This window comes from Podarcis gaigeae (assembly GCF_964106915.1).
Source record: "Podarcis gaigeae genome assembly, chromosome: 12".
Taxonomy (NCBI): Eukaryota; Metazoa; Chordata; class Lepidosauria; order Squamata; family Lacertidae; genus Podarcis; species Podarcis gaigeae.
This window is the reverse complement of record NC_139688.1, coordinates 29,561,037-29,584,884: the sequence shown is the minus strand read 5'-3', so window position 1 is coordinate 29,584,884 and position 23,848 is coordinate 29,561,037. Positions and strand designations below refer to the sequence as shown.

Genomic DNA, 23,848 nt, shown 5'->3' with positions numbered 1-23,848 from the left:
GAGCAGCCCGGCGCCGGCAGTTGCCTTCTCTCTCCAGGGCCGTTTTCCGAGGAGGGATAACTGGCAGCTTCTGGGGTGGAAATACCCTTTAATCCCCGAGGGCTTCATTTCCTCGTGACTCAGCTGCAGCCCGAGGAGTTGTCGCTTAAGGGAGTCGCGCCCTTTGACTAAACAAGCAAACAAATAATAAAAGTTCTTACTAGGCAACCATAGCCTCGGCCGGCATTTCACCCCCAAAGCCGGCTTGCTTTGGGGAACAATAAGCATGCCCAGCCCATTTGCTTTTTGCTCTTTGCCCTGGGTGCAGAGCACTCCTTGTATGTTTTATAGGGCTGTTGCAAAAGATAGAATATAAATTATAAGATTAATTTGGCAGAGCAGGGGTGAGGAAATTCAATCCTGGGGTTCAATGTGGCCCTGTCAAGGGCATAGCCGAGGGGAGGCAAGGGGGCAGCTCCCCCCATCAAAATCAGTACATATCTGAGGTTCTGTGCTCCCCCAACAAAAATCCTGACTATGCCCCCTGTTAAAACTTGGGGCATGAAGTTTACCCCATAATACAGGTCAGCACAGCGTGAGCTGCCATGCAACAGAAGTTGCATTACCTCTTCAGGCTCACATATAAGTAGCATTTCCTGTAGCAGCCAGAAACAGCTATGCTTGTAGAATCCATGAACAGCCCTAGGGACATGGGCACTCAAGTCAGTTTTTCAAACAGTTTTCCATGCAGGCGCACCACATCGTACTAAATACATGTACCAAGGTGATGCTTAGGATGATTAAAAGAAAGGAAAGAGAGAGAGAGGTTTACTGTTAGGGAGGAAGACATGGGTGTAGTCAAGGCGGGGGCAGATCAAGTAAAACAACTAACTGACCAATCACATAGGTTCTGCCCTCCAAACAAAAGTCCCCCCCCAAGTCCTGCCCCCACTAACAAAAATCCTGGTTACGCCCATGGAGGTAGACAACAATTTATCTGTCATGCGTAATGTTTTCACGTTCTGTGCATTTTAACAGTATGACGTTTGGATAGAGTGAACTCAACTACAACCACCAACACAGTCCTTTGAGACTAGTCACCATGCATTTATTTTATCTCTCGTTGTGTCAGTGAAATAAGTGGCAGGCTACCCAGATATTATTAAACACACAGTTTCTTTTCTCATACAGTATAGACTTTATGGAGCCCACACCAGAAATGTCTAGGTTCATCTAAACCTGATAGCCACCAAGTCATATGCAAAACCAACCAACCAATTTTTTCATAAATACTCAGCGCACACAAAATGTTTCAAAAGAAAATGTTCCTAGGCAAGAATGTCACAGCTGATTTAAGATAAGTGATGTCAATGGTATTACAATCAGATAAAAGCCGCATACACACTAACCTGTTTGTAGCACACAAATGTAGTTTTTATTCATCTGGAATAATTTATCTTCATCAACATGTTGCTTTCAGTCTAAATTTCTTCTCGATCCTGCTGTCCACAAGGATGTTTGAAAACTCCTTGATTAGGTGGTCCATGCCTTTTCCACATTGCACGTGCCCGGCCCCCTTGAACATAATGGTGATTGCAATCTTGGTACACACTCACCCACAATGTCAGGTGTGAGGATACATCACACACTCCACAGCTACATCTGTTTTTAAATGGACACACTGCAGGCAGTGCAGGTTCATGCAAAACTTACCTCAGTGTGATGAGGATAAAAGTATTTGGAAAACTGGAATAGTCCAGTGAGCCTTGATGTTCTGTTTATGCGCATAGCAGGAAGTAACTGCAAGCTTATGGTAAAACAGAAGTGTATTTAGCAGTGTGTTTGGCTTCATCTGTTTAATTAACCTCTGGTGCCACTTTTAAACAGCTTTTTTATTACTTTATCTAGATCCTGTTTGTTTTTCTGGCAAATGAGGAAGAATCATTGTTAGGAACCAGCCTGCTCTATAGAGCAAGGTCTAATATCCTGGTAGCCCTTCCTGGAGTCCAACTCAGCATGAGTTCAACTCACAAAAATATCTTTGTGAAACATAAAGGCTTTAATGAAAGGCTTGACTGAAATTATAGTTCATGAAATGCTTATTCATCTTTGCAAGTGTGCATGTTAGCACCTGTGTGTGTGCCTAAAGGTATCCTGCAGAGTTGCTTCTTTCAAATATGTTCAGTGTCTTACATAGGATTGCATATGCTTATCCAGCTAACATACTCCATGCGCCTGCCATCTGTCCTTTCAAGATATTCATCGTCAGCATTTACAACATGCTCCATTCCCAGCATTTTCAGGATGGGCTGTAAAAAACAAGCATAAGCAATACTGAGCTAAATGGACTACTGTTCTGACTTTAAAAGATGCTTTTTGAAATGGACACAGTATAATTGCTTTGTGGCAACTATAGTATATCAAAAGGCTGTGTGATAAATGGGCATTTGCCTCTTCAGCATTGTGGAATGATCAATCGTTTTAAAATATTATTTATTTAGAAGAGTTTTAGATTGCTTTTCACCAGAGGACCCGTAAGCTGTTTCCAGCAATAAAAATACAGATTAAAACCATATACAATTATTATTATTATTATTATTATTTGTTTAAAATGATGTTCTTTGCTTTTTCTTTTTGTAACTCTTAAAATTTCAATAAATATCTTATAAAAAAACCATATACAATTTAAAATAAAAACGAAGATGTAAAAACAATGCAAAATACGGCAGGCCTACAACCTCAGGGCAAACTAAACAAGCCATCTGAAAGCCTGGGACAACATGTGCAGGTGTCAGAAGGCCAGCAACGATGTTAACATCCATGCCTCTAGAGGAGAATACAGTGGTACCTTGGGTTAAGTACTTAATTCGTTCCAGAGGTCCATACTTAACCTGAAACTGTTCTTAACCTGAAGCACCACTTTAGCTAATGGGGCCTCCTGCTGCCGCCACGCCGCCAGAGCACGATTTCTGTTCTCATCCTGAAGCAAAGTTCTTAACCTGAAGCACTATTTCTGGGTTAGTGGAGTCTGTAACCTGAAGCATATGTAACCTGAGCTACCACTGTATTGCCAAAGTTAGGTTGCTGTCGCAGAGAAAACCCCGTCCAGCATTCCAGCACGATGAGTTACAGTTGCCAACAGCACTGCAAACCCCACCCCGCCCCCTGGCCTGCCTCTGGTTGTTTCAGGGTCCAGGCTGGCTGATGCAGAGAGAAACGCTCCATCAGATATCTAAGTCCCAAGTCGTTCAGGGCTTTATATGCTAACATCTTGAATTGGACTCCAGTAACATATAGGCTGCTCCTGAGTATCTTGGTATACTATTTCAGATCTTTTATCTTTTCCAGTATCGTTTAGCAATGCTCTTTTGATGCTATTCCTCTGCCCCATTCTAGGGCATGCCTTCTCCCAGGGAGAGTTATGCAGTGTAGCTGGAGTGTATGCCCTGTGTACTGAAAAATAAATCCCATTGAATTCAACAGGACTGAATTTCCAGTAACACCCATTTCCTTTTCTTTCCCCTTTGAAAATGGGGATGTGAAAGCTGAGTTGGGCTCTGGCCTGGAATGAAGAATTGTGTTGAATGTGCACAGCAAAGGTTTTGATACTATCTCAATGTTTGAAGCAGATACTCCATTACAAACACATTTTCAGAGAATTCGAACCTGTTGAATTAATCCGTAGGTATCACTTTGCTTAGCTGAAACCTATGTCTCATCTATTTCAGTACACACCTATAAGGCACTAAGAAGAAATATTCCCATTTATTATATTTGGTACTTGTAAATACTTGATTATTATGCCAAGTATACTGTAATGTGGTGTCTGAGTATATGCTAGTAAATGTAACATGTAGTTTGGTCCTCAGATTCAAAACTGCCTGGAAAAACTGACCTAATTCTGGCAAGCTTCTTATTGAAGGATATTGCCAAATACAGGTCATTTTTATAAGTGTTTTGTAAATGTTCGCCACAATAGCTTTTTTTCATTCAGCTGAAGCTGAGTTGATTTGGATGTCAAAGCAACAGCTCTACCTTGTGACAAAAAAGGGTACTGATTCTTTTGGCCTTGGCTTAAATTTTCAAATTCAGATTGAACAATTAAAGTGGATTTGTAGAAAGGACTTTTGCGGTAAGAAAATGATGGGGAAATGCAGTGGAAAGTGTAGGATAACAATTTTTGGCAGAATGGTGTATAGTATAACCTGCCTGCAAACAAACTGGGATGAATGCTCAATAAACTAGATGCCTAGAAGCGTTCAAAGAGTAGCTGTGTTAATCTTACGGTTTCATTCAGCGCATCCCCCCAAAAAGTTTCTTCTCATTCTCTCCCCTCTCCCCCTGTTTATAAAATCTAGTTTGATGAAGAGTTCTGCTGAACTTTAAATTTTGCTCTGTGTTTTGTGATGACTCCCTGTGGTTTGTATGGGCAAGCGTATGTAAATTGAGTTCTCTCAAAATACTAGAATGTAGGGTCATCCAGTAAAATTGATTGGCAGTAAGTAGCCGCACAACACAAAATTAACTTACTGCAAGATAGTAATAGCTTAGGATAGATGAGATAATGACTATCAGCTATGTGTAGCTAAAATGGAACTGTGATTGGAGACAATCAGCAGAGGTTGGCACTTGGTAGGAACTGAGATGCGAGGGGTTGAATTTGCGGGGAGGGTGTTGTGAATGTGGTCTCAGGGTGTACAGTGCTATAAACAAAACATTTCAATAATAATCACAGCCATGAAGTTATGTACGGTACATAGCAAGCAGGTGTTTTGGCCTGAATTAAGATCTGGGTTCAAACCCACTACTTAGCCAGTGGGAGGCAGATTAAGCTGGGTGCCTTATGCCAGTGGGAGGCAGATTAAGAAGAATACTTGAGCTGGTTGCTGCTATGTGGGGGGGCATAGGGCCACCTACCACCAGCTGCTCTTTGAGAAGGATTCGGAGAAAGAGAATCACAGGCACAGGCAAAGCCAATCCCACCTTGCTGCAGCTGCCTACTCATTCAACCACCAGGTGCCCTTGGGGAAGGAGCCTGGTGATGTCTTAATATGTCAATATTGCTTTTTCCCGTTTTTAAAACAGTGGAAGGATTTGGATCCCCAAATGTGGGAACTCAGTAACAGTAAACATTAAATAAACACCAGTTATTATTCTCTCTCCCCTACTCCCTGCCTTGCAGGGTTGACGTGGGATGGAAATAGCTGCAAGAAATCAGTATCCATGACTTTCTCTCCTTGACCAACCTCCAGGGCTGGATTTAGGTTTGATGAGGTCCTAAGCTCCTGAAGGTAATGGGGCCCTTTATATGTCCAGCTGTCCTTTGTCAACAACAAATTGTCGCTTTTTTGTGTTGAATATGTGTTATATGGTAATTTATGGACCTAATAGGTATCTAAAGCCATTTGCACATAACAAAATATGTATTTTATCAAAGTAATTGTTGAACTGAAATACAATTAAGAAGAATGCAGGCACCCTATATATATATAAATGAGCAAACCAGTGATGTTTTAGGGAGCATAGCAGGCGGGGCCCATTACTTACATCATAGGAGCCTACACAACACAAAACACTCTTGCTGTGTGTAGCTTTTATTTTGTTGTTTATCTTATATTTTGGAAATGTACATCCAGTTGTTTTTTCTTTACAATTTTTTTCGGGCCCCCAAGAAAGTGGGGCCCTAAGCTATAGGTTGTTTAGCTTACACGCAAATCAGTCACTGCCAACCTCTCAGGGTTGTTGTGCGGGGTGACAAAACTGGGGGGTGGGGGTGGTAGGCCGGATATATACACAGCCTCGTGAGAAGAGCGGGTCTAAAAAGCTACAGGTGATAAGAATAGCGGGTGGCCACCCCCTTGACACGCCGCTAGCCAACCCACCCAGACTGATCTGCATCGCCTCCGCCCAGCGGGACCGGGAAGCCCAAGCAGGAGGCGGGGCGTAGCGCGGGGCTGATGAAATCCGCCTGTGTGTTACACGAGGCCGGCGCAGGCAGCGGGCGGCTTCCGCTTGCCTCCTTCCCGTTCAAGTCCCGTTTAAGGCAGCACGAGGTTGAGCGGCGGAGCTGGCCGGTGGGTGCAATCTCTTCTGGCTTGCTGCGGAGCTGTCATTTCATTTCCCGGTGCAGGATCACCGACAGGTAACGGGCGAAGCGAGGAGGGGAGACTTTCCGGCTTGTACCTGGTCCTTCGTTGCTATTCTCGCCCCACCCCGGCACACTTTCTGCAAAAAGAGCTCAGGTGCGTGGCAGGGCGAGATCCAGCATTCAGACGGAGTGTATGGTAGCTATTGGGGGGTGGGGGGGGGGTAGGAAGGAAGGAAGGAAGGAAGGAAGGAAGGAAGGAAGGAAGGAGAGAGGCAGGTTCAATGCTTAGGGGTCGTAAGGAAACGAGTTTGTGGGGCGTGTCATAATGCTGTTACACCGATCTGTGATGTGAGCACGTTAGCAATTATGTGTACGGTCTGTGGTCTCCTCTGCTCCCTTGCGGAGAAAAGGACAACCAAGCCGCTTGACAGGAAAGGTTGCAACATTTGGGACTATTTCGTTTAGCTGCACCTGTTGAATGTCTGGTTGTCATGCAGTTCTTACCGGTACTTGGGTATGTTGCCAGGCAAAAAGAAAAAGGAGCGGTTTTTTCTTTCTTTGATTATGTTAGGCATTCTCTTCTGATAGCTACCCTTGAGTTATAACTAACTTGTGGGCCTCCATATGTTGTTGGAGGACAGCTGCAATCATCCCTGGGTGGCCGAGGGTGATGGGAGTTGTAGTCAAACAACATCAGGAAGAGCCCCTTCTCAACTTCTATGAGTAATATGTGCTGAACTGCAAAATGGCTAGAATCTTTTCTCTGTAGTTTGGGGAAAGAGTATAAAATACAAGAGTGTAGAAGTCTGCCCTAGGGATACTCTCGTCTTCTCCCCTCCCCATATGTTAGCCTTTCTTGTCTTCAGAAATTAAGACTTATTCCAAATCTTGTCATTCACTGCCGACCAAGTCCTTAGCGTAATTATTATTTATTTAAGATGAGTGCCAGTATGATAGTCCTGTTGTGCAATCCTATAAACATAGAGTGGGTGGTATTCAACTAAGTTTTATTCAGAGTTGAAAGTAATGGACCTACAGTTAGTCACGTTCATTAATTTCAGTGGGCCTGCTCTGACTAAAACTTACAACTGCTCCAGAAGTAAATCCCATTGACTTCAGTGGAACATACTCCCAGACTGGAGTTACAAAGTGATATACCTAGTCAAAACAAAAAAAAATTCATTCCAGTAGCACCTTAAAGACCAACTAAGTCAGTTCTTGGTATGAGCTTTCGTGTGCATGCACACTTCTTCAGATACCAAGAAGTGTATCTGAAGGAAGGAATTTTTTTTGTTTTGACTATGGCAGACCAACACGGCTACCTATCTGTAACTGATATACCTAGTGTTAGTCATACTTTGCATGGGTCTGTTCTGAGTATGAGTAAATGTTGGCTATTACCCTTCATTCTATGAAGAGTAAAACTCTGGATAGTGTGAATAGTTGTGTAATACTTTCAGACCCTCCAAGTGTTTCCTGTTGGCTTAGCTGGCAAGTGTCCATGAATCTTGTTTTCCTGGATGAAGGACAAAGAAGGGTGTGTGTGTGTAGAAATTTTACAAAGGTTAAATGTACATTTATTGTTCTGCCCCCTTGCCTCTGGTGCTCCCCATCATCGGCACAAAGCACCTGGAAGCTTGTCTAGAAGGCAGTGCAGTCACTGGGCAGAACATTGTGCTACCCACCTTGCTCTGGAGATCATTGGCTTGTAACTGAACTCAGGAACTTTGCTACTTTCCCCCAACAGTCTTGAGCAGATACCACCATGTGTGGCATTTGGGCCCTTTTCGGAAGTGACGAATGCCTCTCCGCTCAATGTCTTTGTGCAATGAAAATAGCCCACAGAGGTCCAGATGCGTTTCGGTTTGAGAACGTCAATGGATTCACCAACTGCTGTTTTGGCTTCCACCGTCTTGCGATTGTTGACCAGCTCTATGGAATGCAACCCATACGGGTGAAGAAATTCCCTTACTTGTGGCTGTGTTACAATGGAGAAATCTATAACTTCAAAAAGGTAAACGACAACAACCACCTCAACACTTGCTTCAATGATCTCTTTAGAGCTAGCTTTGCATGTTCAAAATATTTATTTGTTGTTTTAACGAGTTTTTGTAAGCTGCTTTGGAAGGACTTGAGCCGAAATGCAGCATATAAATAAAAATTGTTTATAAACAACACCCCCCCCATTTGGGAATTTGGGCTGTCCATTTTAAGTACCGGTAACTGTAAAGCGTTAGTACAGAAGCATCATTTATGTGATGCAGCAGTTAGGGTGTTGGACTTGGGAGACCAGAGTTTAAATCCCCACTTATTCATGAAGCTCAGTAGTTGGCATTGGGCCAGTTATTGTCTCTCAGTAACTGGGTTATTATGAGGGCAAAATGGAATGGCATGGGGCAGAAGAACCATATTTGCTGTCTTGAGCTTCTTGGAAGCAAGGTGGCATACAAATATAATAATAAATAAAAATATAAGTTTGTGCTACAAAATATTTTTTGCTTTGGCTTCGTGTTTAAAATGCTCAGTAGAAATATTTGATAGGATCCCTCCTTTTTAACCTTCATGAGTGCACGCATTCAAAGCATTTTGTCGTGAAAGGTGTAGGATGAGGGGAAAGAACTTTATCCCAAGCTTAATTCATGAGATTGGATATTCTGAGAGAGCAGCCCCATAGTTTACTTTTTGAATCATTCAGATGGTTTAGTTGCATTCTGAAGAGACAACTGCACATCTTTCCAGCACTTATTGACAAAACTAATTAGGGCATTTGAACGTTAATGTATAATTATTTCCCTTTTAGGGTGTAAAAATGCCTTCCTTTCATGTGTGCCTGACAATATGCATTGGTTTCATTCTTAAAAAAACTCATTTCTTTCTCTTTTGTAGCTGCAAAAGAAGTTTGAATTTGATTACCAGACCTTGGTTGATGGAGAAGTAATCCTTCATCTTTACAACAAGGGAGGAATAGAGCAAACAGCCTCCCTGCTAGATGGTGTGTTTGCATTCATTTTGCTTGACACAGCAAATAGAAAAGTGTTTCTGGGAAGAGATACATACGGAGTCAGACCGTTGTTCAAGGTCCTGACAGATGATGGATTCCTGGGCGTCTGCTCCGAGGCCAAAGGTAACCTCAAACTCTGAATTTCTTTTGAAATTGCCTTCATGTGGTACAGATATTGCTGCAACTTGATCCTGCCACAATAAACCTAATTGTTTAATCTCTTCTCTTTATGAAAGATGTTGCTTCATCTCACTTTTATGAAAGTATGTTTGCCCTGAATGACGTAGTGTCTACTTGACACCTTGCTTTGACCAAATTTGTGACAGCTTTCAGCAGTACTTGCAGTAATTATTTGGTGCCTTGTTTTGGTGCTCACCTTAGCTTTCTGTTTGTTTTATCCCATGATAGAAATATGAAGGATGTGATCAAGTTTAAGATGGGTGTAATGGCTTACAGACCAGTTTTCGCTCTGTCTCCCTCTGCCCCCATTCCTGAAATTCTTTATGGTGTGTATGCATTTTCACACTAAGCAGTATAAATAATGGAAGACCCATCTCTCTGTCCAGCGCCACCCCTACACAGTTGCACTTATTCACTCAGCATAGTGGGATACGTCTAGACAGAGATAAGGAGTTACTCAGAAGCCTCCTCTTGCCTGTACTAGCCTAGCACACACAGTATCCATGCACACACACACTGCAGAAGATGGAGATAAGTTTGTCTATACTCTACGGCAGGTGTGGGGAACCTTCGGCCCTCCATATGTTGCTGAACTACAATCTTCATCATCCCTGGCCTTTGGCCACACTTGCTGAGGCAGATGGGAGTTGTAGTTCAGCAACATCTGGAAGGCCAAAACTTTCCCTCCCCTGGTTCTATAGAGATCTCTCTGTGCTTGAGTGTTACACCTGTAGCAAACTGAATCGAGCTTCTAGTACTAATAAGAGGAAAATATGCCTCTCCTGGTATGTCCCACGGAGGACCTTATGGTCTTCAAACAAAACATCTTGGAGATCCCGGGCCACAGGGAGGTTAGGCTGGCCTCAACTAGAGCCAGGGCCTTCTCGGCTGTGGCTCCAATCTGGTGGAACGCTCTGTCACAAGAGACTAGGGCCCTGCGGGACTGGACATCTTTCCACAGGGCCTTCAAGACAGAGCTGTTCCACTTGGCCTTTGGCCAGGGCACAGCCTGACCCTCCCCCCTTTGGTAATTCTTCACAGAGCTCTAGCCCAATGGTTGCCATCAATTTGATTTGAACTGATTTTATAATGAATTGATTTTAGAATGCTGTATTATTTTACTGTTGTTAGCCGCTCTGAGCTCAGCTTTGGCTGGGGAGAGCGGGATATAAATAATAATAATAATCAAAGAGTGTACAGTTTATTGTGAACAAGCAAGATTTGTTAGTATGCAGGTTGTTAAAAAAATAAGAGATAAGTTTGCATGGGCATTTGTCAAGCTGGCCCAGCAATTGTCTGCTTAAACCGAAGGGGCAGTAGAGGCAGGAGGAATTCATTGAGGAGGGAGGCTGCACGGCAGGGCCGGTTTAGAGAGGGAAGCTAGAATGTGTTACATTTCCTTGCTGAGAAGCAGCAGGGGTGTCTGCATCAGAGCCGAAGGGAGAAAGAGAAACTCTGAAGCACAAGTGTGAGCTATTCTAATGCAGGAAACGCAAAGAACAGCTCTTCTTCAGCAAGCTGTGCCTGTTGAGGAGGCTGTCCTCTAAACCAGGGCAATAGAAGGAGAGGGGGCTATTACTGGGGACTCTTGGGGATCAGCCCCCTGGCTCATATGGATAACAAGGCGCCTCTTGTTGCAAGTAAGCAACCAGAGGAAACACAATGAGTGGAGGCTGGGCCATTGTAAATACCCCTGAGCCCTGCATTGCATGGAGCTATTGTTGTGACAAAGGGAGCTGTGTGCCTCTCGTGGAGCTCCGGTTGATCAGAGTATGAAAACAACAAAGACGAAAGGGAAGCCATGCCGACTTGAATTGGCACCATCTAGGCATGGGCTGAACCACAAATATTTGGGGAAATAACTCTTCCAGGTTTGGGTCATGTGAAGAAAGTGGAGGTTTTTGTTTTTATTAATAGAACATGAGACAGAGGTATCTAGTATACTGAGGGACCAATGCATCTCAGCTTGTGCTTCACTGGGTTCTGTTTCTCTGCAAAGATGGCGAGTTCAGAGGGTACCGTCTACAGAAGTGTAGTGAGGTGCTCTAACTCCTGGGGATGGGGAAGATGCTGTCGGATCCCATCAGCCCCCAGTCAACATGGCCAGTGGTCAGGAACGATGGGAGTTGGAACGTAGCAACACTGAGAGAGCCACAAGCCTTGACTAATGAGTGCTGATTCACTTACTGGCAGTGATCATGCCTCCGGCATGGACTTTCTCCAGCAGGGCTCTCAGCAGGTCGGATGTGTGCAGGGTTTGATTAGATTTGAGGTCATACAAGAGAGAAAGACGTTTGCATTTACTAGAGTCATCGCACTGATATGTGTACTTGTCTCCTTTACTGATAGACAAAAAGAATTGTGTGCCCTCCTTTTGCTTTGCACGTTTCCCCCTTCGTAAACTGTTCAAAATACAGTGGTACCTCTGGATGCGAACGGGATCCATTCCAGAGCCCTGTTCGCATCCTGAAGCGAACGCAACTCGCATCTGTGCGGGTCGCGATTCGCCGCTTCTGCGCATGCACTGACGTCATTTTGAGCGTCTGCGCATGCGTGAGCGGCAAAACCCGGAAGTAACGCATTCTGTTACTTCTGGGTTGTCACAGAGCACAACCCGAAAACACTCAACCCAAAGTTACTTCAACCCGAGGTATGACTGTAGATATAAGTCATCTGCATCTGGCCATGCTAAAAGAAGAGAAAGGGGTATATGTGTAATAGTAGCTTTCAGCATCCTGGTGCCTTCCAGATGTTATGGATTACAATTCCCATAGTCACACACTCTTTCATGTTATATTAGACAGACAGACAGACAGATATAGATGATATAGATGATATAGATATATATATATAGGGTGTGTGTGTTACAGTTTGGTCTTGTAGGTGGCTCCTCTATTTGCAAAGGTTGAAAGCTACTGTCTCCCTATATATCTTTTTCCTAACCTTGTGCTGGCCCAGGGTTAGATTTGCTACATTTCTTATAATGCTGTAGTTAGCTGTTACAGTTCTGAAAATTTCTGATGCTTTGACAGTGCATATTTTATGTTACATGGGCAAAAGCTTACACCATTTCTGCCTTCTCTCCCCCTGTACCCCACAATGTCTTGTTACATATTTAGGTCTTATCAACTTGAAGCACAGCATGTCCCTTGATCCCAGAGTGGACCCTTTCCCTCCAGGACACTATGAAGTGTTGGATTTAAAGCCAAATGGCAAAGTTGCATCAGTGGAAGTGGTGAAATTTCACAGCCCTAAAGATGAACCTCTGCATGCTGCCTACAGCGCTGTACAAAATCTCCCCTTGGGTAACAGCAAATCTAAAATAGTCTTCTTCCTGCCTTAGTAAAGGTGCAAATTTACTGTTCTAGGGATATGATGCCTTGAGGCTTCGTACATTGCTGTTGGGGAATAGACTACGAATTATCAAACCATGATTAAATTATGTGTTTCTGATGGAGAACTTTATGTTCTGTCTAAACAGTCTGATTTTGAAAAGCCAATGTGTGGGTAGAGTGCTGGGTTCAAATACCTGGAAGGTTCTGCTTTAAACAAGCCATAGTTCCCTGTGATGTGCAAACCCAGGGAACTGCGGCTTGGAAACACCTCACCCTCCAAATGTTGTTGGATTACAAGTCTCGTAATCCTTGACCATTGGCCAGGTCAGAGGCTGATTGGAGTTGGAGCCCAACAACTTCTTGAGAGCCACATCACTGGTTTGGAGAGCCAGGATGGTGTCATGGATGAGGTCTTGGTCCACGATCAGGGAGACCATGGCTCAGCCATGAAAGTTCACCTTGGGCTAGTGGCTATCTTTCATCTTAACCTACCTTGTAAGAAAATTAAAAACAGAGGGTGAGGAATACTTACATGCCACCACCAGCTTCTTGGTTAAAAGGTGGAGTATTAATAAATGAATCTTTTTTTCTCTTGATAGGTTTTGATGTTGAAACAGTTAAAAGCAACATTCGGCTTTTGTTTGAAAATGCTGTCAGAAAACGTTTGATGGCTCACAGAAGAATTGGCTGTCTCTTGTCAGGTAAAAAATAATGTGTTTTATGATTACCATTGCCTTTCACTAATACAGCCACAACCTTACTGTAGGTGCATGGGTCCCCATCCCCCCAATATAGAAACAATTTAATGGAAACCATTAAACCAGACCATAAAATGCAGGCAACACTTTTTCTTGGCAAGTAATTCTGACTGGCAGGTGGCTGGATACAGCACAGAAAGCTACATGTTCCTGGTTAGGCATAACTGCTAATGATGTTTTGACAGGCGGCCTCGATTCTAGCTTGGTTGCTTCAATGCTAATCAAATTGATGAAAGAAGGAAGCACTCGCTACCCATTACAAACCTTTGCAATTGGCATGGAAGATGCTCCTGACCTGCTGGCTGCCAGAAAGGTATAGTACTATTTTAGTTCAGAAGGCACAGGCTCCACATTCACCTGTATCACACTCTATAGAGAACCAGCAACCTCATACCTGACACTGATCAAAGAAACCAATAAATTAGTGCAGTTTTGAAATCCATGGTTAAAACCAGCACAGCTTTGAAAGGTTTGGTCTGCCATTGTGATTCAAAATGGTGTGCAGTTGTACTCAAACATAGGTGAAAACTTGTTCCTTTATCTCAGGATCCATATTGAAATTTTGGTTACAATATGTTTGGAAGTGTGTCTAAACACACAGCAAACAAACATCTTTCCAAAATGTGTAGTAGATGATACTGACACAGGATACGTCATGTTGAGAATCTAGACTTTTTTAAATGAGCAAGTTTGTAGCCCACTACACTGAAGGCGTGATTCCTTGTTGACGTGAGCTGGGCTTCTGATCTATGGGTGATTCACTCATAGTGCTGCCCCAGATGATTTCAATGATAGACCTGGGACATAGGACAGTAAAGTGGTTGTTAAGGTATCCTGAGCCTAGGTTGTTCATGCCTTCGTACAGTTAGATTCAGGACAGGCAAAGCAGAGAGCTTCTTCACACAATGCACAATTTAATTGATGGAACTCACTGCTACAAGATGCAGTGATGGTCTTTTTTAAAATGAGGATTAGGCATGTTTGTGGAGACTACCCAATTAAACATGAAACCTCCATCTTCAGAAGATACCACTGAATGACATTCGCAGGAAGGCGGCTTTAATGCCCTGCCTGTGAGCGTCTCAGAAATATACAGTTGGCCACCCTGGGATGCTGGACTACAAAGGCCTTTTGGTTGGATCCTGCAGGGCTTTTCTTTTTGCACCAGCGCTTTGCATAACTCATTGCTCTACCCCATAACTAGCAGGAGCAAATTATATTGTACACAATTAAATAGGTTGGTGTGCAAAAGGAAAATAGTAGAATTCAGCTTTTCTTGACCTGGACTTGAGATTATTTGGGGGTGTAGATTTTTTTAAAAAGAAATAGATTGGTGTATATACAGTTGTATCTCAGAAGTCAAACACATTGCGCCTCAAACGTTTTGGCTCCAGAATGCTGCAAACCGGTTTGCGAATGTTCTTTGGAATCCGAACGCAGCTTCTGTGGCTTCTGATTGGCCTTGGTTTCCAAACATTTTGGAAGCCTAACGGACTTCCGGAACAGATTCCATTCAACTTCCGAGGTACGACACTGCTGCCTTGCCTAACCATAAGCTGCTGCTTCTTCATTCTAGATGCAGCTTAACTTTGGCCTTGAATCCCAGGTGAGCCACTTCGCAGGTCACTTAATATAAATTCTTATTAACAGGTAGCAGCTTACATTGGGAGTGAACATCATGAGGTCATTTTTAATTCTGAAGAAGGTATTCAGGTACTAGAAGACGTTATACTTTCCTTGGAAACCTACGACATTACAACTGTACGAGCTTCAGTGGGTAAGATACATATTTTCCCCCCTTCTTCCCCTGAGAGGAAGGTGCTGTTGAAGCAGATCCATCCTTACAGGCCCATTTTGACACATGGGCGGGGTTTCCCACCTGTCAGTCACCTGATGTCACCCCTCCAGAATGGGCCTTCCATTCCTGCTATAAAGTGAAGCTTACAAAGATACCAGCGCCTGTCTTTATCTCTGAAACGCCTTTCTTCAGACGATACGGCTTAAGTGGCATGTTAGGGGAAGCCTTGGCCTAAGGATGTAGTTTGGGAAAACAAACAAAGTTGTTTTTTGAAATGGTCTCTCCATGACTAGGCATGTATCTGGTCTCCAAATACATACGGGAGAAAACGGACAGCGCCGTCATTTTCTCAGGAGAAGGCTCAGATGAGTTGACGCAAGGATACATCTATTTTCATAAGGTAAAATGCTTGTTGTGTTTCTCAAATAATGCTCATTCTTGCCTGCGGATGAACACACCACAATAAGAGAGCAAAAGGCGAAAGATGCATACAATCTGAGGTGAAACCAGAGTACACCTGAAGGTGTATAATGAAGGCGCCAGGTGAACTTCCCTGGGGAGAGCATTCCACAGACGGGGAGCCACTGCAGAGAAGGCCCTGCTAGGGATGATGGGAGTTGTAGTCCAAAAACAGCTGGAGACCCAAGTTTGGGAAAACACAGGTGTACACGGACTGGCAGCAGCTCTCTGCCTAGTGCTCTCCTAGCTCTGCCTGAAAATGCCAGGGATTGGAACTGGAGCTTTCTGCATACAAGGCAATGTCACATCCATAGCATCCATTTAAAGCACGTAACTTTCCCCCAAAGAATTCTGGGGACTGTAGTCTGTTAAGGGTGCTGGGAATTGTAGCTCTGTGCAGGGTAAGTTACAGTTTCCAGGATTCTTTGGTGGATGCCATGAGTTTTAAATGGATGCTGCAGCCCTGTGTCCACTGCTGATTTACGTTTGCACGTGTTAGCCCAAGTTCCTTGCCCAGGAAGGTCATCTTTCTCTTATGTCCTTGATGCAGGCACCCACCCCAGAAGAAGCTGCAGAGGAAAGCGAGCGGCTCCTCCGAGAACTCTACCTCTTCGATGTCCTCCGTGCGGACAGGACAACAGCTGCCCACGGGTAGGTCTGCTTTGTAACGCTATATTGCAGTGTCAATGGGACAAAAGTAAAAATGCATTGCCATTGCTTCTAAGGTAGACGTCAAACTTGGGGTACCTTTTAGTTTTTCAGTAATCCGCAACGAGTCTCCAGGAAGAACTAAAAACAAACTACGGTCCCTAATTAAAGTTAAATTGAAATCAATTATTTAACATTGATTCTCTATGGTGGTTTGGGGTTTTTTCAAGAAAGAGACGAGAGAGCCTGTTGTCCGGTAGGTGGCGCTGTTTATAGCCTAGCACAGTGAGAAGCTTTTGAAATGTATAGACATTGTACAAGGAAAAATATTGCATTTAGAGCTCCGTGCAAGTGTCTGACTACAAATGGCTTTAGGATTTCTTAGTTGTTACTGTAAGTCTCTTAGATATATTCTTGTACAAAAACAACATCTACTTATAAGTTTAATAAGTAGCTATTGATGTTTTCTCTTTTTCAGTCTGGAAATGAGAGTTCCATTTTTGGACCACCAGTTTACTGCTTATTACCTGTCTTTGCCAGCAGAACTCAGAACACCAAAGGTAAACTATGAACATATAACCCAGCTAGGAAATTTATACTGTAATCCCAGACAGGTTTACTGAGAGGTTAGCCCTAATAAATTCAGCGAGGCGCCTTCCTTATTAAGCATGTTTAGAAGTTCAGGCTTAGGCTATGATCACCAGTGGGCACATTGATGAAAGGTTGAGTCTCACCTGGGAGATCTATTTAGAATTCCAGCTTAATACACCAGACCGTATGATTGACTTTGGCATTTACCTCTCTAACTTCATTCTTAAAATGCTGTGTTGTGTCTGGCACTGTCTAACGGAGCTGCTTCTGAAACAACGGATTGTGTTTCTAGTCTAAATCTTTTTTATATTTTAATGTCAGTCTTTTGGTGGCTGATATTTGTGGTATCTCTTAACAGAATGGAATTGAGAAACACCTTTTAAGAGAGGCCTTTGAAGATACCAACTTATTGCCTAAAGAGATACTCTGGAGACCCAAAGAAGCCTTCAGCGATGGCTTAACTTCTGTCAAGAAATCATGGTTCTCAATCCTCCAAGACTATATTGATACTCAGGTACACTGTTACATCTTTTATAGTCTTCTACAAGTCTGAAACTTATAGAAGTTGCTTTTTTTGTGTGTCTTTCAGGTGAGTTCACATATTTATACAGGTGACTCTCCATTTATGTGGGGGTTATGTTATGCCCCCATGCATGCATAAGTGAAATCCACATAAATGGGGAACACCTTGCTGTGCCTACAGCTCGCGAGGAGACCCTCTGTGGAGCCTGAAGGAGACACCCTCTTTCGGCTCCGGAGAGGGTCTTCTCACAAGCTGGAGGGGCAATGTGGTGTAGTGGTTAAGAGCGGTGGACTCGTAATCTGGTGAACCGGGTTTGATTCCCCGCTCCAGCTCATGCAGCTGCTGGGTGACCTTGGGCCAGTCACACTTCTTTGAAGTCTCTCAGCCCCACTCACCTCACAGAGTGTTTGTTGTGGGGGAGGAAGGGAAAGGAGAATGTTAGCCGCTTTGAGACTCCTTCAGGTAGTGATAAAGCGGGATATCAAATCCAAACTTTTCTTCTTCTCTTCTTTGCTGAGATGCTTCAGGTCTCTCCCCCCACTTTGAGGGGTTAGTGGTTCTGGAGCCAAAAAATAGACCAGAGGCAATTGTACTTCATCCAGCAGAGCTTTACTGCTACTGAAGGCAATTGAGCATAATGTTCACAAATCCAATACATTCAGGATTGGCAGAGTCCATAAGAAATCTAGTTGCAGCAGACTGAATTTAAACTTACAGTAAGGAAGTGGCGCCCACCCTGTAGAACGCCATCCTGTCAGATGTCAAAGAGATAAATAACTATCTGATGTTTAGAAGACATCTGAAGGCAGCCCTATTTAGGGGAGTTTTTAATGACTGATGTTTTAATGTATTTTTTCATCTTTGTTGGAAGCCGCCCAGAGTGGCTGGGGAAACCCATCCAGATGGGCGGGGTACAAATAAATAATAATAAAAAAAATTTGTATTGTTATAACTTATAATAAGACTAAACCTTAACACTATATTCTACCGAACACTACACCAGAACAAAGAGATAGAAAGAGAAAGTGAGAAACCCAGGCTCCTCCTGGCTTGACTATTATAGTCAGCATGACCTTGACAGAAAGGATAACAGAACCAGTTTAAACCAACTGTACTCAGCTTCCCAGAAGGAATAACCCAAACATCAGAAACCTTCTGCCTGTTTCTTACACATAGAAAGAAACCTTCCAGAACACTCTTGAACTCAGTAGAATAGGAAAGATCTCTACACATCAGACCAGTACTTTTTGTACTAAGAAACACGTGTGAATTGAATGTGTGTAAATTGGGGTGGTGATGCCTGTATAACACTTTGTACATTGCACACCACACTGACTTCCTAATAAAGAAAAACCAAGTTCTCTTCCCTCTCCCATTTTATCCTTGCAACAACTGTGTGAGGTACTTAGTCTGGGATATAGCAACTGGCCCAAGTCACTTGCTGAGAGCTCTACAACTGAGGAGGGATTCAAACCCCCATGTTTACTTGAAAACTGCTAAACTAGCACTCTTACACTTGTGAATGAAAATGCAGATATACCAATCACTTGTAATAAGTGAAGTGGTAGCTGTGAGATTACACCCAAGGATGCTTCACTCAGCTGCAGTGCTGGCTTGCGAAACAAACTCCATGGCCTGTTGTGTTAAAGAATTTCAGTCGGGTGGGGAACCTGTGGACCTTGAGTAGTTGTTGGCCTCCAAAACCGATCATTGCAATGTTCAGAGATGATGGGAGTTGGGCTTCAGCAGTCTCTGGAGGGCCACAAGTTCCCCATCCTTTTCACAAGTGAAAATCGATTGGGTGTTGCTTTGCTGGCAATTGTACCGGCAGCCTCTCATACCCAGTGTTATTCGGGAGTTCTAAGAAACCAAAAGTTCAGTGCAGTTTTGAAATTCCCAAGCCACCATCTTGGTGTCCTGCTGTATCCAGACATAGGCCAAAGCCTGCTCCTTGATCTTGGGAATCCCTCATGCATCCCTCAGTATCTTCAGAGGTGTCCAAATGCATTTCAAACAAGCAGATTTTCCAAAATATGTAACAGATCTGTCAGGAAGACATGGACTGATTTGGGCAGGGGGAGTCGTAAACTTGGATAGCTAGTCAAAAACTGGGATTTATGTTTGCAGTTCTCACGGTTTCAATTTTCTTTCCCTTTTGTGCCCATAGGTTGATGATCTTCTGCTGGAGAAGGCGGCGGAGAAATTCCCCTTCAACCCCCCTAAAACAAAAGAAGGCTATTACTACCGCCAGATCTTCGAGAAGCATTTTCCAGGCCGCTCCGATTGGCTCCCTCACTACTGGATGCCGAAGTGGATCAAGGCCACAGATCCATCTGCTCGCACTTTGAAACATTACAAATCGGCTACGAAAGAATAGACGTTTCTAACCTGTTTTGAAGTTGCTCTGTGGGTGGTGGCTTGTGAGCCTATAATTGTCCTTAGCCTAAAGGAGAAAGCAAAAAACCCAAAGCATTTTTTTTTTAAAAAAATAAAGCAATGTGCAAATTGGGATAAAATGGGACTGTACTACTGATTTAAATGACAGCACAGTTTAAAGGACAGTTTCTGTTTATGCTTAAGCTGCATTTTACAGCTAATACACTCCAAAGTAATTATTAAAACCTGTGGGATCACTCACTGACTGCTTTTCTTATTCCTGGGAAGAGGCCCTTGTGGATTGATTCTGCCTCTGTGGCGGAAATAACTTGATTGTCATTGGGTATTAACGTACCTTGATTTGGAATTGGATGGGGGGCAGGGATCATTTTCTGCTCTGGCCCAGCCAGCAAAATATAATAATAATAATTTATTATTTATTCCCTGCCCATCTGGCTGGGTTTCCCCAGCCACTCTGGGTGACTGCCAACAGAATATTAAAAACATGATGAAACATCAAACATTAAAAACTTTCCTAAACAGGGCTCCCTTCAGATGTCTTCTAAAAGTCAGATACAGTGGTACCTCAGGTTACATACGCTTCAGGTTACAGACTCTTCTAACCCAGAAATAGTACCTCGGGTTAAGAACTTTGCTTCAGGATGAGAACAGAAATCGTGCTCTGGAGGCGCGACAGCAGCGGGAGGCCCCATTAGCTAAAGTGGTGCTTCAGGTTAAGAACAGTTTCAGGTTAAGAACGGACCTCCAGAACAAATTAAGTACTTAACCCGAGGTACCACTGTAGCTGTTTATTTCCTTGACATTTGATGGGAGGGTGTTTTACAAGGCGGGCACCACCACCACTGAGAACACCCTCTGCCTTGTTCCCTGTGGTTTCGCTTCTTGCAGGGAGGGAACTCCCAGAAGGCCTTCGCAGCTGAACTTCAGTGTCTGGGCTGAACGTTGGGGGTGGAGACAATCCTTCAGGTATACTGGGCCGAGGCCGTTTAGGGTTGGGCTCAACCTGATGGTGATTTTCTTGCTGGTTTTGCTTTCCTTGATCAAGTATTTGCAAAGAGAGAGAAATAAGGGCAGGCAAGGAAGAGGTGTTGTTTTGTATTCAGGTCTAGTTCATGTGTGTCCCAAGCCATCGACATCTCTGTATGCTTGTTAAACCCCTGGAAAGATGTAACATGATCCTCTACATACAAGAGCGGCTTCCAGCAGTGACTTGTATGACTGCGATAGCATCCCCACCCCCACCTGCTGAGATTGAAGGAATCATTGTGGCTGTTCTGGTCAACCTTGTGGGTACTGCATTGTCTTCCATACCATTTCAACAACTGGCAAGAGTAGCACTCTGATGGTGACCCCATCACCAAGATGGGGATGGAGCTGGGTGGGCTGATGTGGTGAGAGAACTGGGCATCAGGTTGATGGTTTCCCTGCATTGGTAAAAACCAAGGGCTGCCACCAAAGAGATGATGGGAGTTGGAGTCATAGGTTCTGGGGCCCTGGGTGCCCGAGCACCCACAAAATTCCCCATGAAGGGACCAGGCACCCACAAATTTCAGTGTTGAGGCCACGCACGTTGCAAAGGTAAAAAAAGGTAAAGGACCCCTGGATGGTTAAGTCCAGTCAAAGGGGACTATGGGGCTGTGGCGCTCATCTCGCTCTCAGGCCGAGGGAGCTGGCGTTTGTCCACAGACAGCTGTGGTCAGTATGACTAAACCACTTCTGGTGCAACATGACACCATGACAAACCAGAGCTCATGGGAACACTGTTTACCTTCCTGCCACAGTGGTACCTATTTATCTACTTGCACTGGTGTGCTTTTGAACTGCTGGGTTGGTAGAAGCTGGGAACGCGAGCTCACACTGTCGCGCGGATTTGAACTGCCGACCTCCTGATCAGCAAGCCCAAGAGGCTCAGTGGTTTAGACCACAGCGCCACCCACATCCCTATGCACGCTGCATGGCACCCACGGCCCCAGGCACCCACGGTCACGGGGCCAAGCCAACAGACCTGGTTGCTCAACAACATCCAGAAGGCCCAAAGACTCTTGTTTCAGGAACGCCTGAAGAATCAGGCTGCAATCCTATACCTACTTAACTGGGAGTAAGCTGCAATGAGCTCTGGGGGGTTTGTTACTTAATAGAAATGGAAAGAGTTGTACTCCTTATCAGTTTGAATCAGATGGTTATGTTTTCCCTTAGCAATAACCATTGTAACTTCAGTACAAAAAATACCATTTTTTTTTTCCCTTTTTGCAGATTTCCAAATTCTGGTGGCAATAATAATAATAATAATAATATTAATAATAATAATAATAATAATAATAATAATAGGTAATTATTGTACAAAAGCATTCACAGACTAATATAGCCACCCTAAACATCAAGAGTTTGAGAACAGTTTTACACAAGCTGGCAAACAAGCCATAGCATGTTTTTATTAAAATGTTTAGAAACAATTGCATTCAATTCTCGTTAATAAAATAAGAGTTTTCCCCCACCCTCTTTTTTTAAACGGATGATTTTATCTAGGTAGTATTCTGTCTTTTCCTGATTTAAAAGCAATTTTGAAACCACAAGGTGGCACCCTAGAACTTTCGGATAATATTTAAAGAGTGGCATTTGTACAACCTTGGTTACAAGAAAATTTGCACAGCTGTATAATTTACAGTATAAGTAGTGGCTAGTTTCATTTATTTAATACATTCATACTCTAACTTCATTTAGGCCTACTGTCTTTGCAAGGCTGCCACCAGTAGATAAGACTAATATGAACAGAAAATACAAATTAAAACAAAATATTTTTCTGTATGGAATAAAAATAAAAATAAATTCATTATTTATATGCCACCCATCTGACTGGTTTGCCCCACCCACTCTGGGTGGCTTCCAGCAAATTGAAACATGTACAATAGGGTTTGGCAAATCTGTCAGTTTTGGTTTCTGTCATTTTTCCAGTCTTCAGGTCAGTTCTCCACATTTCTTGCTTCAGTTGGTGAATTTAAAGATAAAATAAGAAGTCCTAATGAAAATTCATCTGTGTCTTTCTACAGATTTCTCCTAATAAATACATTTTTTCAAAACATTTTCTCTTAATACAACACATTTTAATATATATTATTTTTTCCTAATATATGAATTTATATCTTCACTTTACCCTAGTATATGCATTTTTGCACACACGACGACTGGAGAACTGCTCTGCAAAATTCAGAGACGTGCAAGTTTTGAAGGATAGCTGTGTTTTGATTTGGGTATTGTTTTGGAATGAATCAGTTTTGCCTTGAAATGCAAACTCAAGTCGGATTTCTCTTGCTATCCCTAGCCGTGTGATGATAAAGAGAATGCTTTTCCTTAACTGCCATTTGTTAGCCTTGCTAACAAATGTTGCATCATTTCAGGGGAAAGAGTTTCAGACCTAGGAACATGTGCAAAAAAAGAGGGGGTTCTATCAACAACAGCATATCTTGGAGAAACTTTGTGGGCCCCCAAACCTTTGGAGTTGCATACATGCTTATTTTTTAAAATATTTGCCTGAGCAACCCCCCTGCACCTCACTGCATGCTGTGCTCTTTCACCATTACCTGGAAGTGTGAGAAAAAAGTCTACAGTCTGTTCTGAACCTGCTAGTATTTGGTCTAGTCTACTGCTTGGGCCAGTGAGGGAGGATTTTTTTGGCAGTGTCTCTGGGTACTGTGAAGATGCCAAGTGCGTTGTTCTAGCACACTTTAGCTTGAGAAATCCTCCTTTACAAATCATAAAGGTAAAGGTAAAGGTACCCCTGCCCGTACGGGCCAGTCTTGACAGACTCTGGGGTTGTGCGCCCATCTCACTTAAGAGGCCAGGGGCCAGCGCTGTCCGGAGACACTTCCGGGTCACGTGGCCAGCGTGACAAAGCTGCATCTGGCGAGCCAGAGCTGCACACGGAAACGCCGTTTACCTTCCCGCTGGTAAGCGGTCCCTATTTATCTACTTGCACCCGGAGGTGCTTTCGAACTGCTAGGTTGGCAGGTGCTGGGACCGAGCAGCGGGAGCGCACCCCGCCGCAGGGATTCGAACCGCCGACCTTTCGATCGGCAAGTCCTAGGCGCTGAGGC

The 23,848-nt window shown here is 43.5% G+C and overlaps 1 protein-coding gene across 2 annotated transcripts; it reads left to right on the top strand.

The window, feature by feature from the left end:
* The first annotated feature begins 5,891 nt into the window (after positions 1-5,891).
* On the top strand, positions 5,892-19,993 carry ASNS (asparagine synthetase (glutamine-hydrolyzing)). Of its 2 annotated transcripts, none has more exons than XM_083706223.1 (12): positions 5,892-6,121; positions 7,815-8,081; positions 8,954-9,191; positions 12,368-12,553; positions 13,183-13,284; positions 13,527-13,654; positions 14,992-15,118; positions 15,433-15,539; positions 16,149-16,249; positions 16,725-16,806; positions 17,196-17,351; positions 19,528-19,993. In XM_083706223.1, the coding sequence occupies exons 2-12, from the start codon at positions 7,833-7,835 to the stop codon at positions 19,735-19,737; spliced, it is 1,686 nt and encodes a 561-aa protein (XP_083562349.1). In that variant the 5' UTR covers positions 5,892-6,121; positions 7,815-7,832; the 3' UTR covers positions 19,738-19,993. The 2 variants fall into 2 exon arrangements, with proteins under 2 accessions (XP_083562349.1, XP_083562350.1); XM_083706224.1 differs by having other exon boundaries at positions 5,918-6,221.
* The last annotated feature ends 3,855 nt before the right edge of the window (positions 19,994-23,848 follow it).

Excerpts from the sequence above, each read along its gene's own strand:
- ASNS (XM_083706223.1), top strand. The coding sequence starts at position 7,833 with ATGTGTGGCATTTGGGCCCTTTTCGGAAGTGACGAATGCCTCTCCGCT. Across the intron at positions 13,285-13,526 it reads AATTGGCTGTCTCTTGTCAG|GCGGCCTCGATTCTAGCTTG; the intron begins GTAAAAAATAAT and ends ATGTTTTGACAG. Across the intron at positions 15,119-15,432 it reads AACTGTACGAGCTTCAGTGG|GCATGTATCTGGTCTCCAAA; the intron begins GTAAGATACATA and ends CTCCATGACTAG.